The sequence below is a fragment of the Crotalus tigris genome, unplaced genomic scaffold (assembly GCF_016545835.1).
Source record: "Crotalus tigris isolate CLP2741 ecotype Arizona unplaced genomic scaffold, ASM1654583v1 scf7180000020326.198739, whole genome shotgun sequence".
NCBI classification, from domain to species: domain Eukaryota; kingdom Metazoa; phylum Chordata; class Lepidosauria; order Squamata; family Viperidae; genus Crotalus; species Crotalus tigris.
Genome location: NW_024097966.1, coordinates 28,314 through 43,719, shown reverse-complemented (window position 1 = coordinate 43,719; position 15,406 = coordinate 28,314). Strand labels below are relative to the sequence as shown.

General features: G+C 44.2%; 1 protein-coding gene across 3 annotated transcripts; it reads right to left on the bottom strand.

Annotated features, from left to right (window-relative positions):
- Positions 1-1,238: 1,238 nt before the first annotated feature.
- On the bottom strand, positions 1,239-15,214 carry LOC120318625 (zinc finger protein 260-like). Of its 3 annotated transcripts, XM_039366482.1 has the most exons (6): positions 14,979-15,214; positions 13,664-13,781; positions 12,664-12,731; positions 9,588-9,714; positions 3,280-4,955; positions 1,239-1,651 (listed from the first exon to the last, which is right to left on the bottom strand). In XM_039366482.1, exons 2-6 carry the CDS (start codon positions 13,770-13,772, stop codon positions 1,382-1,384), a joined length of 2,250 nt encoding a protein of 749 aa, XP_039222416.1. In that variant the 5' UTR covers positions 13,773-13,781; positions 14,979-15,214; the 3' UTR covers positions 1,239-1,381. The 3 variants fall into 3 exon arrangements, with proteins under 3 accessions (XP_039222416.1, XP_039222415.1, XP_039222414.1); XM_039366481.1 differs by lacking the exon at positions 1,239-1,651 and having other exon boundaries at positions 2,330-4,955; positions 13,664-13,787; XM_039366480.1 differs by lacking the exons at positions 1,239-1,651; positions 14,979-15,214 and adding an exon at positions 14,621-14,959 and having other exon boundaries at positions 2,330-4,955.
- Between the last annotated feature and the right edge of the window lie 192 nt (positions 15,215-15,406).

The window sequence follows — 15,406 nt, the reverse complement described above, 5'->3', positions numbered from 1 at the left end:
CAATAACGGAGCTGGAAGGGTCCACAAAGAAGAGGGCGTCAAACTATTCTCTAGAACATAAAGAAACCATACGTTATAACCATAGATGCACACTAAGCACTGAATATTTCTGCAGTTGTTGCAATACAAAATACATTCTAACACCGTGTTTCTCAACCTCAACAATTTTAAGATATGTGGACTTCAACTCCCAGAATTCTCCAGCCAGCATGCCGGCTGAGGAATTTTGGGACTTGAAGTCCACAAATTGTAAAGTTTTTGAGGTTGAGAAACACTGTTCTAACATGTATTCCAATAGCTAGTCAATGTAGTTTGGGTAATGAAACGTCTGCAAGAAAACAACCAAGATCAGAGAGCACCAAGGAACTTATTGCTGATAAGATCATTGGCCTTCCTTGATCATTTTACTACTATCATAATAACATTTTTCTTTTCAACCAGATCAACAGAAATTAAACCTTTCCGTTCTTTTATTTCATTTGAACTGATGGTCAACAATCGTTTATATCCTTCTTTAGGCACCTTTGACATAACTGCATTTAAAATATTTATATAGCCACCCATCTTTCAACAACTCCTGGGTGGCACCCAATCAAAGAGATTTTTGTCAGTTTTCTTTTGTGTTTTCTTTCATAAGGGCAGTATGAGAATCAGAAATTTCTTACAACTTTTTGTAAGTTGTATAACAGCCATTTATGAAACCTGAAGGCAGTGATTTTTGAAACATTTCCATACACCAGCTGTTATTACATTTTCCTTCACATTCCTTTACATTTCATATGGATAATTTTGGGCCAGGCACTGTCTCTCAACTTAAACTACCTCATAGAGTTGTTGTTGTGGGGAGGATAGGAATGAGTAATTAGGTATGTGTTAAGCTATGAAATTTACTGTCTTTAGGACCACCATAGCGCTTCTAGCTTGTCTAAAGGTACAGGGGGGAGGGGAGAAGAGTTTGGGATCCATAGGTCCTCCCTATCAGCATGAAAGCCGAAGCCGCTGAAGAGATGTTTTGGGGAACCGAAGTTTCTTCTCATAATTATTGGAAGATTAATTGGACAATGTGACCTGAACGGTCAGAGAGCAGAGGGAAAGTTTTACTTTTTAATTATCTGTTTTCTGCTATATTCTCAGAGCTAGCTTTCTTTCCATCGTACCAGTTTGCTAATGCCTAATAAAATTTACATTAGAAATCGCAATGTCTCTGCTGTTTTGCTTCACTGGGCTTCTTAGCCGGAACTTGACAGTATGTTCATCACTTGAGTTATTTATTTAAAAAGATAAAGCACAGAAAATAAATACATAAGGACACACTTCTGACAGCACATCTTCCTACACTCTACATATTTTTCGTTTTTCCCATGTGGCTCCTTTACAAGAATTACAGTTTCTCTCCTGTGTGAATTCGTTTATGTTTCATAAGGTTACTGTTCTGACTGAAGCTCTTTCCACACTCCGTGCTTTCATACAGTTTCTCTCCTGTGTGCACTCTTGAATGATACATGAGATGTGAGCTTGTGCTGAAACTTTTTCCACACTCCACACATTTATACGGTTTCTCCCCCGTGTGAACCCTTCTATGGTAAATAAATTGGCTGCTGAAAGTGAAGTTCTTTCCACACTCCAGGCAATTGTATGGTTTTTCTCCTCTGTGGATACATTTATGTTTCGCTTCTGACTGAAGCTCTTTTCACTTACGCTTTTCCTGTGTCATAACCAGATAGATTAATATATCTTTTAAAAAAACAGTTGTATTCTAGCTGTTTATAACATCCCTAAAATCCTAACATTTAGAGAAACTGTCCTACATAATTTAACCCTTCTCATGATACTTCCGCTGCTCCAATCTTGCTTACCAATCATACAACTTGGAACAGTCAACAGCAAATTCCAGACTACTATATCATTAAACGTTCTTCTAATAAAAGGGGAAGCTTTGTTTTCTGATCAACTGTCAAGCCTTTTTATTTCCTTATACAAGACTGCAGCTCCTTAGTCCACCCGGTCCCCATTTCCATTAACTCCTCATTCCCTCTCACAAACCTATTATGGGAACCAAGTTCACAGAGGATTAACTAAATGCTGTAACAGGTAAAGTATGGTGGTTTTCCTCCTTTCCTCCCTAATCCATTCTTACATTCCATATAATACTTCTCTCTGTTCCATTTATTTATTCAGAATAACAGAGACTTATGACTTTGAATAATGAGGAAAACAACACTAATTTGAAGCAATGGACCCCTATCTAGAGATACAAAATAAAAAATGAGGAAAATTTATATACTGTTGTAGCAAAAAAAAAAAAAGATACAGCATAAGAAAGTAAGTGTGCTCCTTAGGGGGAAAAAACACCCCTCAAATATTTTATTCTAAAATTAAAGGACAAGCACTGTAATAAACTTTTTATAAAGTTGCACAAAATGTGGAGTTTTGGAGAGGAGGAGATGTAATCCTGTTTTTTTTTTAAATTATGGGATTGGTGTCAGCAGAGGTAGTTATTGTGTGTTTTAAGTTTTACCACTATCACAATAATTTTTTAAAACATTAAATCAGATTCTGCCAAGTTCATTCTGCACTGCAGGATAAATCTTTCCTTTGTTCTATGGGACATCGCATCAAATGCTTCCACGGGAATATTATATGCTTCCTGGGTTGTTGTTTTTGTTTTTTTACAAAGCTAAATATTCCCATTAGCCTCAGTCTGTTTTCATGGGACTTTAATCCTGACCAACCATATGATCCTCGTCAGCCTCTGATAAAACAGTCCCTGATTACCTCAGGAAAAATATTCAAAATTGGTCTAACAATAGGGAGAGGGACTCATGATCTGTTGGTGAAGTCTTAAGCAAAAAACCCCACCAACCCTCTCCATGTTCCACAGTTTTTTCTCCTGAGCGGAACTTTTCTGATATTTAAGAAGACATGTCCCCTTAAAATAGTTGCATTGCTCCGTTTCTTGATGTACTGTCTCTCCTGTATGGATTAGCTCTTCAGTCGGCAGGTTTAGCATCCATGAAGTTCATCCAAACTCAGATATGTATTTTCTTGGAGGGCATAGTCTGTCCTATGGGAAATAAGGACAGTGACACATTTTAACCCATTTCTACACTTCTACACTTTACAGTTCTCCAACATGGATTCATTTAGATCTGATGAGGCTCCTTTTTCAACTGAACGTTACTGCAAAATCAACATATTTCTGGTGTTTTTCGCACGTGGGTCTCTCTTAGAAGAAAACACTTGTGATGAACGCTCCCGAGCGTATGGTTTCTCTCTTATGTGGATTCTTGTGTGTTGTGAAAGGTGATTTTTCTGACTGAAGCCCTTTCCACACTCGGAGCATTTGAATGGTTTCTCCCCCATATGAATCCTTTTATGGCAAATAAAATGACTCAGGCATTTGAAACTCTTTCCACATTCCAAACACTTATAAGGTTTCTCCCCTGTATGGATCCTCCTGTGACAATTCAGATTGGAGCGAACACTGAAGTTCTTTCCACACTCGAAGCACTTGTAAGGTTTCTCACCGGTATGCATTCTTTTGTGTTTCTTAAGATGACAGTTTCGCCTGAAGTTCTTCCCGCACTCCAGGCATTTGTATGGTTTTTCTCCTGTGTGGATCCTTCGATGGTAAATAAAGGTCGTTTTCTGACGGAAGCATCGCCCACACTCGGAACATTTATACGGCTTCTCCCCCGTGTGGATTCTTATATGTATCACCAGGCTAGATCTTCCACTGAAGTTCCTTCCACACTTCAAGCAAGGATATGGTTTCTCCCCAGTGTGAGTTCTTTTATGTCTTGTAAGGTGACCGCTCTGACTGAATCTTCTTCCGCACACCAGGCATATATACGGTTTCTGTCCCGTGTGCTTTCTTTTGTGAGCTGTAAGGCGACTTCTCCTACTGAATCGCTTTCCGCACTCCAGGCATTTATACGGTCTCTCCCCTGTGTGAATCCTCTTATGATACGTAAGATCCGAGGAGCCACTAAAACTCTTTCCACACACCAGGCATTGATACGGTTTCTCCCCTGTGTGAGTTCTTTTGTGTTGCATAAGGCTACTGTTCCGCCCGAAACACTTTCCACACTCCAGACACTTGTATGGTTTTTCTCCTGTGTGGATCCTTTTATGGTAAATAAAGGTAGTTTTCCGACTGAAGCTCTTATCACACTCTGTACATTTGTATGGTTTCTCCCCCGTGTGGCTCCTTACATGTTTGATAAGGTTTGAACTTCCACTGAACTTCCTTCCACAGTGAAGACACGAATACGGTTTCTCCCCAGTGTGGGTTCGTTGATGTCTGGTAAGGTGACCCGTCTGACTGAATTTTTTTCCACACACTAGGCATATATATGGTTTCTCCCCAGTGTGGGTCCGTTCATGGACAGTAAGTTTACATCTGTGACTGAAGGTCTTTCCACATTCCAGACATTTATACCGTTTTTCCATTGGGGCATTTTCTGGGGGTAAAATAAGCAACTGTTTCTGGCTAAAACTCTTTTCACACTCATACGGGTTCTCCTTTTTATGCGACATAAAATGATTGTTCAACGTGAATTTTTTGACACAATTTATAATTCCATATGGTGTCTCTGGGATGTATGATGGGTGATGTAAAACAAGAGAAGAGCTAAGGCTGATACTTTCCCCGTACTCTTGATATTCATATTGTTCCTTTTCAGTCTGGTATGTATAATATTCACTAAAAACAAATTTCGCTTTGTCTGTCTTGTCACATCCAAGATATTTTCCAACTTCTTCTTGTTGCTGAAGTTGCTGGACTGGGAGGCCAAGGACTTTATTGTGATCAGAAGGAGAAGACTTCTTCCTTCCACTCTTTAGGCAGTTTTTTGAAGTTTTTTGAAGTACCCCCTTGATTCCGAGCATCTTTTCTTCAAACTGGAATAGCGCTAGGTTGGGTTCCTGGTAATTCTCCTGCTCCTGCCCAAAACCTGATTTGACGAAGAAAAGAAAAAAATAATCATTACGTTCATCACAGAAAAATGCTGCAACTGTTATTTTTGCTTTTCCAACATTTTGCTAGATTACTCTTTGTATGGCGTAAATCTTTCGTTTCATTTAAGGTTCTACCTCAAACATTATATATCTTTTGGGCGATTCCCTACTTAATTTTTATGAGGTATTTTGGTTTTTCTTCCTACCCTTGTAGAACCCCCCCCTACATTTTTGTTATCTGAAGACTGAATAATCAGGAGCAAGGGATATCAAGAACAAACCATATTTAGGTGATTTAGACAATCACCTAAATATGAGCCAGCCGTGTGCTGCGGCTGCCAAAAAGGCCAACACAGTACTAGGCTGCATTAACAGAGGGATAGAATCAAGATCACATGAAGTATTAATACTACTCTACAATGCCTTGGTAAGGCCACACTTAATACTGCATCCAGTTTTGGTCACCTCGATGTAAAAAAGATGTTGAGATTCTAGAAAGAGTACAGAGAAGAGCAACAAAGATGATTAGGGGACTGGAGGCTAAAACATATAAGGAAAGGTTGCTAGAATTGGGTATGTCTAGTTTAACGAAGAGAAGGACAAGGGGGGACATGATAGCAGTATTCCAATATCTCAGGGGCTGCCATAAAGAAGAGGGAATTAAGCTATTTTCCAAAGCACCTGAAGGCAGGACAAGAAGGAACGGGTGGAAACTAATCAAGGAGAGAAGCAACCTAGAACTAAGGAGAAACTTCCTGACAGTGAGAACAATTAATCAGTGGAACAGCCTGCCTCCAGAAGCAGTAAATGCTCCAACACTGGAAGTTTTTAAGAAGAGACTGGACAGCCTTTTGTCCGAAATGGTGTAGGGTTTCCTGCCTGAGCAGGGGGTTGGACTAGATGACCTCCAAGGTCCCTTCCAACTTTACTACTATTATTATTATTATATAAAATGTATGAAGCAATTGATGCCTTGATGTTCACTACAGCAAATTCAGTTTCAAGAATGCCTTACATTATATACCGACACACCTAGCCTGAATTCATGAAGGCATTTGAAATGACATCTTGTAATCATTAGTCTTATCTCTCCTAAGGTGAACATCACCCTCAAACATAAAAGAAATCTCTTGAGAATTTCCTGGTTGAAAGTACAAACTAAAATTGAATTTTCCTGGTAAGGAGAAGCTTCCTCCCGCTCTACTCTCTGTGCCCTAGGATCAGGTGGGGGAGGCAGGTGTTCCTTGTCACTGCTGCCAATCCTTCCCTATATTTATTTCCTCTTGTGGAAGAAATAAATCTAACAAACAAAATGGAGGCTGCACTTGTTTGCCTCCCCGCCTTTTAGACATGAGTTGGATTAAAACCCAGGTCATCTCTTTACCTAGCCCTATCAGACCTGAATTGATCCTCCTTGCTCTAGACCAGTGGTTCTCAACTTTAATGCCGTGACCCCCCAACCGGTCGTAAGTCGAGGACTACTCAACCGGTCGTAAGTCGAGGACTACTCAACTGGTGCCGCACTGTTTGCAGAATGGGACTTTTGGCGGGCTCAGCAGGGCAGAGACAGCCTGGACAATTCCTATTGGCTTTTGAAAGCCAATAGAATTAGACTCTATTCAAGAGAGTCTATTCTATTGACTTTCGAAAGCCAATAGAATAAAAGGGAGTAGTACAGCTAAGGAAAAGGGGGAAAAAATGGCGGACTGCGTTGTTTGGCGACCCCCGTGAAATGGTCGTTCGACCTCAAATGGGGTCCCGACCCACAGGTTGAGAACCACTGCTCTAGACAACCTGCCCCCCTGCAGTCCCATCAAACCAAAGAACAGAAGTCTTATCCACTCCTAGTACAGCCCAAGGCCGCCCTTAAAAGGGAACTGCAACACAGACAAGTCCAAACCTTCCATTCTCCATCATCAGACTTCAACATTCCCTCTCCTGAACAATGGACTTCTTTAGCTATGCTGCCCTTTTGAAAGGCCCGTCTTGCCAAACAGCAGAACTACAGGTATTCCTTGATTAGTAACTGCCTCAGAGAGTGACCATTCAGTTATGAAGGCGATGAAAAAAGTCAAGGCTCATAAATATGGAACTCAAAAGTTCCATTTATTTTATGATTAATTTTTTTAAAATACTAATTATTATTTATAGAATTTTATAACAAATGTTTTATAATGGATTTGTTTATATTATTATGATGTTAAAGTTTAGAGCAGTGGTTCTCAACCTGTGGGTCGGGACCCCATTTGGGGTCGAACGACCATTTCACGGGGGTCGCCAAACAAGGCTGTCCGCCATTTTTTCCCCCTTTTCTTTGGCCACGCCCCTGGCACCCGGTGATGTATAAATGGTTGGGGGTCACCACAACATGGGGAGCTGTATTATGGGGTCGCGGCATTAGAAAGGTTGAGAACCACTGGTTTAGAGGGAGTTAAGGGTTAAGTATGAATTTGTTTATTGTATAATTTTTTAAAGTTAAGTAGATTTTGTTTATTTTGTCCATAATAACCCTGTATTCTGCTCTGGGAAGTGGGGGGGGGGTAGGGGGTGGGTGGGGGTTGAGGTTAAGTAGGTTAGACAAATAGGACTATTAATGTATAATATAGACAGGGTAATTTTGAGAGAGGGGCTGCTCGGGTATTTCCCCTGAACTGTATCCGAAGAGGGATGAGAGGGGAGGAGGAAGGGATGGGAGGAAAGGAGGAGGGGAAGAGAGAGGTGAGGAGAGGAGAGGAAGAAGAGGGAAGTAAGGAAGGAAGGTAGAGAGGGCAGATGCAGTCTGAGGGGAAATGGGCGAGCGACACCTAAAGTTATGTGTATGAATTTATTTTATTTTATTAAAGGTATTTTTATATGAATGTATTGAAAAATGGAAAATAAAAACTTTTTAATAAAAAAAAAAGTCAAGGCTCACGTTTATGACATTCACAGCATTTCTCTCAGCCATGTGTTCCCCAGTGAAATCAGTCAGTACATGTTTGTTTTCGCAGAGTGGAGAGATTGCCTAAACAAGCTACTTCTTCCTTAGCTGCTTTTCTTTGCAGGGCAGCACATCTCTGCTAATGTCACTAACAAAACAGACCAGAATTGTTGATTGCAGCTACTGCCTAACACTGACAAGACCCTAATCAATGTCACCTTCAAGGCTTTTTTTGCCTCCTCAAGGTAAACAGCTTGTATTGCTTCAATCTATACTCTTCATTGTGTGTCTGCTTGCTCTCTTGTAATCCCTCTCTCTCCAATGAATATGAAAATGATTCTCTATATGTGATTTATCCCAGCATCAGGGTGAGCATTCCAAAGCATAAATGGAGAAAAAGGGCTATGAACTTCCACAAAGCTTCTCTGTTTGGGGTTATCCAGCTGTTGGGGATCTGAGCCCTATGTAAAGCTGAAGTATATTCATAAGCAAAATCGTGATCATATAGTTTTTTCACTTATTGACTACTTTGTTTCACGAAAGAGTTGCTGGTCCCAACTGCAGTCACTAAAAGAGAATTATTGTAACCCCAGGATTTGTCTAGCTTCCACAAACTGCTTAGCCAATCAGATCTGTGGGATTTTCCAGCTTGTAACAATTAACTTCTAGAAAAACCATCGCTTTACTATTACTCTGGGCCCCTCTTTCTTGTAAAGCAGGTACTCAACAATCCTTGCAAAAAAGCTCAATTCTTTTCCTCAGCGTTGTAATTCTTCTTTAGACCCAATCCACAGCAGCTTCTAATACTACGTTGTGTTAAAGCACCCAAGGGGGGAAAAAATGTCACTTGTTCTGATCTCTGCAGGCAACTTACACATCTTCAACACAGAGATAAAGGGGGGGCCCTTTTGTCCAAACAGATGGTATGAGAAACTGCCACAGATTATTAGGCAACCTTAGAGATGTAGCAGTTACAAGGAATAGACAATCATTCTTCACCTAAAGCAGAGGTCCCCAACCTATGGTCTGCGCCCCACTGCCGGGCCGTGGCCTACTGGCCGCCACTATTGTCTATTAACCCCACTCCGGCGGTGGGCAGGAGGCTCATCCTGCGGGGTGAGGCAGGGGGTAAGGCGGGGGTGCCATTACTGTGGGGCAAGGCAAAGCAGGGGGGGCTGCTGCCTGATACCATCAGCCCCCCGCACACAGAGACCAGTGAGCACATGGGGGCATGGTCTATCACCTCTGCTCAAGCTTGCTAGCCAGCTGCTTCGCCTCCTTTGTGCTGGGTGGGGCTGCCGCTCCGGGTGCAAGCAGTGGCCTAATGGATCTGCGCGAGCTGGTGGTGGTGGCGGCAAGTGTGCCCACAGAGAGGGCTCTGAGTGCCGCCTCTGGCACGCATGCCATAGGTTCGCCATCACTGTTCTAAAGGATCTATCAACTTGTCCGTTTAAGCCAGGGCTAGGCAACCTTGGCTCTTTTATGACTCGTGGACTTCAACTCCCAGAATTCCTGAGCCAGCCATGCTGGCTCAGGAATTCTGGGAGTTGAACTCCACGAATCATAAAAGAGCCAAGGTTGTCTACCCCTGATTTAACCAAAAAAAAAGTCGCAGACCGTCCTTCTAGGTAGAAGCTGCTTTCTGAGCACTTACGACAACAAAAGACTTCCACAAATGCCTGAATACCAGAGCAAAACAGATCCTTACCCAGAATGGCCACATTCCTAGAATTCTCCAGCATGACGTCTCTGTGTAAGGCTCTCTGGCTAGAATCCAGCAGAGCCCATTCCTCTTCCGTGAAATACACAGCCACCTCCTCAAAGGATACGGAGCCCTGAAATTCAAAGGAAATGATCCTCAGCGGAGACAACCCAGAAAATTCTCTTCCACGTTTCCAATATCCCAAAAGTAAGTTTTACAAGACAGAAAATGCTGCTTTTGTGACATAATCTTCTACTAGGTTTCATAGCTGCCTCTCCGACAATCCACCTGTCTGGTTAGAACAGACATGTCAAACACAATGCCCGTGGGCCTGATGCGGCCCGAGAAGTGGTTTCATGTGGCCCGTGAAGCCATCCTGGAAACAGTGAGGGAATGGCCCCTGCTGCCTTGGCCCTGGTCCAGGCCGGGCGGGAGCCAATGTACAATTTTGTGGTGGCCCTCTATGCTGAAACGCATTCAGTCTTAGCTCCACAAGGCCGTCTAGAAACACCAAGGAACCAGCCCCTGCCACGTCGGCCCCATACCCTGGGTGCATGCTGGGGAGGTGCCCCTCTGTGTGAGGAATGAAGAAATGCACCATCGCCTGGAAGTGGCCAGCAAATGGCCCTCGTCTACTTCACATATCCGGATTGATGGGCTCTGCCCTGGTCCCACCCCTTTCTGCCAGAGACCCTCAGATCTGTCCCACTCCTGCCCACGCCCCCACAGGCACCCTTGATGCGAATGATGTAGAGCTGGCCACGCCCATCCAGTAGGCCACACCCATTCCATCCATGCCCATCCAGTAGGCCGCACACACCCCTCCCCCGGCCACCACCACAATTAATTGCAACTGCAATGCTGATGCGGCCCTCAATGAAATTGAGTTTGACACCCCTGGGTTAGAATGACTTCCTACCACAATTCACTTCGGAGAAAGACGTTGAAGAGGTATGCCATTTTGTCACCTCTTTTTCTGAGTGAAAACTTCTGGTTTTTTTTTGCAGAAGCTACCATTTTGATGCAATAACTCCATACCTCTCATACCTATCACTCTTATCTGAATATTAACTGAATCTTGCTTGAACAAGTCAGACTAGTTAAACGTCTATGGAGAGTCATCCAGGTCATCAGTTATCCCAAAGATGCTTTTTCAGAAGGCAACTGGGCTTTCTTGTTTTTCTTCAAAGACGTTTTGCTTCTCATTCTAAAAGCATCTTCAGCTCCTAAAGAAGCTTCTTGGACAAGAAGCGAAATGTCTTCAAAGAAAAACAAGAAAGTCCAATTGCCTTGCAAAAAAGCACCTTTGGAAATCAGACTAGTGTTTTAGACTTTAAGAGAAGTGATTTCAATGTTAAGAAAGAGACTAGGGAATATTCCATGGATGGGAATAATAGTAATTTAATAATAATAATAATAACAACAATAACAACAACAACAATAATAATACAAAGACCTACAAATAGAAATAGAAAGACTGTGGCAAAGGCAAGCAAGGATAGCACCAATAGTCATAGGCGCCTTGGGTGCAATCCCAAAACAACTGGAGCACCACTTGAACACCATTGGCATTGACAAATTCGCCATTAGTCAATTGCAAAAGGCGGCCTTACTAGGAACTGCTTCCATCCTGCGACGATATCTGTAATGCCATCAAACATCCACATCTGCCTATCCCAGGTCCTGGGTAAGGACTCGATAGGTAGACAAAAATGCCAAATCCAGTCTGAACATCTGGCTGACTGTGTGATGATTAATGATAATGATAATAATAATAGTAATAATAATAATGTTGGAAGGGACCTTGGAGGTCATCTAGTCCAACCCCCTGCTCAGGCAGGAAACCCTATACCATTCCAGATAAATGGTTGTCCAGTCTCTTCTTAAAAACTTCCAGTGTTGGAGCATTCACTGCTTCTGGAGACAGGTTGTTCTACTGATTAATTGTTCTAACTGTCAGGAAATTTCTCCTTAGTTCTAGGTTGCTTCCCTCCTTGGTTAGTTTCCATACTAAATACTAAAAGGAAAAACAGTTCAAGATGCTTGGGAAAGCCTATATATATATATCTATAATTTTAACTGGCTCTGCTTGGACATGTGCCATAATTTAACTGCTCTGATTTCTTCAACTGAAGAATTGGCCTACTAATCTTTTAATGAAACTTAATGAATTAAAATTGACTTCTGCTTTTCATTTTTTGCTAGCTGACTCCTGGCTTTGCACATACTTCAGATAGCAAAGGATTTATTTTAAATAAATTAATGTAATCCACTGAAGGGACAACTAACTTAAAAGCTCAACTGATTCCATAAATGAAATTTTGATAGGGCTATAATGGGGCAAACCAATAAGGAAGGCAGGAAAAGCCCTTACCAAGACAATGGTCATAAAAAGAAATTGGAATCTGGGACAGAAATATAATTTGAGAAAATGTCTCAGGTATGACACTCCCTAGTTCTTGTCAAGATAAAGGGAGGGTGGAGGCAGATGCATTCAGATTTGCAAGATTCTGTTGGTGTAACCCACGGGTCTTCAAACCTGGCCCTTTTATGACTTGTGGACTTCAACTCCCAGAATTCCTTAGCCGGCTGAGGAATTCTGGGAGTTGAAGTCCACAAGTCATAAAAGGGCCAAGTTTGAAGACCCCTGGTGTAACCCTACAAAAAAAGTGGTATTACCTTCCCTGTCCTTGGTTTCAAGTTTGGTCTACCTCGGAGGAATGTTCCTTCTGTAGCTTGTGTTTAAACCAGAGGTCCCTAACCTTTTCGGCACCAGGGACCAGTTCCGTTGAGTTAAGTTTTTCCACGGACCGGAGGTGCGTGGTTTTGTGTGCTGCCTGCATCCCACGGATTAGGCTTTGCTTGTTTGTGTCGCTGGCATGCTGTAGTCTGGTACCAGTCCGGGGGTTGGGGACCAGTCTGGGGGTTGGGGACCTCTGATTTAAACAATCATCTTGAAAGTGGAGCTGAGCTAAATTTTGATCTCAACCCTTGACCTCCTTAACAAGCTTTGTGTAGACTGTCATGCCACAAACGACACTCTCCCCCCTCAGGAATTTCCTGCTCTGATAAGCCTCCTTACCTGAGCTGTTGCGGCTCCATCAGACAGACGAGATGTTTCAGTGGCTTCTATAGAAAACCTTGTGTTCCCTGTGATCAAGATAAAAGGAGATGGACAAAAAAAATGTTTGGAAGCTGAATAGTAATAGTAGTAAAGTTGGAAGGGACCTTGGAGGTCATCTAGTCCAACCCCCTGCTCAGGCAGGAAACCCTACCCATTTCGGACAAATGGCTGTCCAGTCTCTTCTTAAAAACTTCCAGTGTTGGAGCATTTACCACTTCTGGAGGCAGGTTGTTCCACTGATTAATTGTTCTCACTGTCAGGAAGTTTCTCCTTAGTTCTAGGTTGCTTCTCTCCTTGATTAGTTTCCACCCGTTGCTTCTTGTCCTGCCTTCAGTGCTTTGGAAAATAGCTTAATTCCCTCTTCTTTATGGCAGCCCCTGAGATATTGGAATACTGCTATCATGTCCCCCCTTGTCCTTCTCTTCGTTAAACTAGACATACCCAATTCTAGCAACCGTTCCTTATATGCTTTAGCCTCCAGTCCCCTATGAGTTGGCTATTGCGGGGGTTCCCAACCCCCGGTCCATGGACCAGTACTGGGCCGCAGGATGCCAGCAACCGGTCTGCATAAACAAGCAACACCCCATCTGTGGGATTCAGACAGCAAACAAACCCACCCATAGAACCTGTCCCTAGTGCCCATATTGGGAAGCACTACACACTGAAGGCAGTAGTATGTGTAGAACAGTGGTTCTCAACCTTTCTAATGCCGCGACCCCATAATACAGTTCCCCATGTTGTGGTGACCCCCAACCACTTATACATCATCAGGTGCCAGGGGCACGGCCAAAGAAAAGGGGGGAAAATGGCGGACAGCCTTGTTTGGCGACCCCCGCGAAATGGTCGTTCGACCCCAAATGGGGTCCCGACCCACAGGTTGAGAACCACTGGTGTAGAAGGAGCACAAGAATGAAATGGCTTCAGGCTTCATTGCCCGCAGAAGTAACCTATCACTTACGTGGCAACAAGACCTGAGCTGGTTCCTCCTCTGAGAAGCCCAACAGCTGCTCCACAGAGAAACCAGAGAGATCTCCTCCGCCTTCAGGAGGTACCGTGGCCATCTTCATCAACTGGCCCTGCAACTTAAAATATTAAAACAACTGAACGCTGGAACAAGGGGATCCTTTTGTGCCTCCAAAGTGAGACTATGTTATATCCATATCCAACTAGATCAGTGGTTCTCAACCTGTGGGTTGGGACCCCATTTGGGGTCGAACGACCATTTCACGGGAGTCGCCAACCAACGTAGTCCGCCATTTTTTTCCCCTTTTCCTTAGCTGTGCTACTCCCTTTTATTCTATTGGCTTTTGAAAGCCAATAGAATAGACTCTCTTGAATAGAGTCTAATTCTATTGGCTTTCCAAAGCCAATAGGTATTGTCCAGGCTGTCTCTGCCTTTCTGAGCCCACCAAAAGTCCCATTCTGCAAACAGTGCTGCACCAGTTGAGTAGTCCTTGACTTACGACCAGTTGGGGTCATGGCATTAAAAAAGTTGAGAACCACTGAACTAGATCCATGGTTGGAGCCGCAAATTCCGTTGGGATTCCCCTTCTTCCTGTGGAATAATCTGGAAGGGGAAACACCACTCTGGGAGTGAAAATGGAGGGGAACTAAAGTCTCTTCCACTGTCACCGCCTGCATTTGTGTCTCCAAAGCTGGACCGTGTTGTATCCATAGGTGGAGATGCAAATTCGCTTTGGATTCCAATTTCCTCCTATGGAATAACCTGGAGGAGGAAAACAGGCCTCTGGGAGGGAAAGGGAAGAGAAAACCAAGGTCTTTCCTAGATTGAGGCACTTGAGCCGGGCAACGGAAAGCGGCCCTTCCTCCCTGGAGGGGATCCTCCCAGAAGGACAAGGAAGCCAGATCCACGGGGGATCCTTCCTCCCAGGAGGGGATCCTTCCCTCTCCTCACCCGCCGCCGCCGCCGCTCCTCCCGGGCCCGGCTGAGCAGGAATCTCTCGGTCAGGGTCTCCTCCTGGGCGACGCTCTCCGCCCGGCACCCCCGCAGCCAGCCCGCTGTCTCGGTGGCAGGAGAGCCCGGCGCTGCTCTCAGCCTAGACGAGGCCGTCGGCCCGGCCGGGCCGGGCTCCCTTGACCGGTGGTGCCTCCTCCTGGTTCAGCCTCCACTCCTTCCCTGCCCGCCTCTGGCCGGGAGCCTCCGCCGGATGCCGATCCGCTGCGCGCCGCCCCGGGATCCCTCCGGATTCCCTCCCATCCTCCACTCCCGGCCGCCTCCTCCTTCCCGGGAAAGGTGTGGGGGGGAAGCCTACCGGCTAAGCGGGATCGGGGCAAGCGCAGCTGCCATTCACCCCCGGCTCTCGGCTCCGACTTCAGCGTAAGGCCCTCTCGGCCTCTGGGAAGGCGACAGCGCGCTTCTTCCTAGGAAAGCTCTCGGGTAGTCTCTGTCGCCTCCTTTGAAGGGGAGTGAGTCTCCTTTGAAACGTCCCCGGCGGCCAGCCAGTCCGTCTCTTTCCTGCAGAGGGGCACGGCTCGCGAGGACTCCCACGCTTGCTTCCCCCAGGTAGGGATAGGGATAGGGATAGGGATGGAATAGAATAGAATAGAATAGAATAGAATAGAATAGAATAGAATAGAATAGAATAGGGGTAGAAGAATAAGAATAGACTAGACTAGACTAGACTAGAATAGAAAATGGAATGGAAGAGAAGAGAATAGGGGTAGAAGAATAAGAATAGAA

What these genes read in the sequence shown, in the direction of transcription:
- LOC120318625 (XM_039366482.1), bottom strand. Translation starts at nt 13,772, where the DNA reads ATGAAGATGGCCACGGTACCTCCTGAAGGCGGAGGAGATCTCTCTGGT. An exon ending in AGCTCAGGTCTTGTTGCCAC is followed by an intron (nt 12,732 to 13,663) that starts GTAAGTGATAGG and finishes TCTTGATCACAG; the next exon opens with GGAACACAAGGTTTTCTATA. An exon ending in TAGGAATGTGGCCATTCTGG is followed by an intron (nt 4,956 to 9,587) that starts GTAAGGATCTGT and finishes TCGTCAAATCAG; the next exon opens with GTTTTGGGCAGGAGCAGGAG.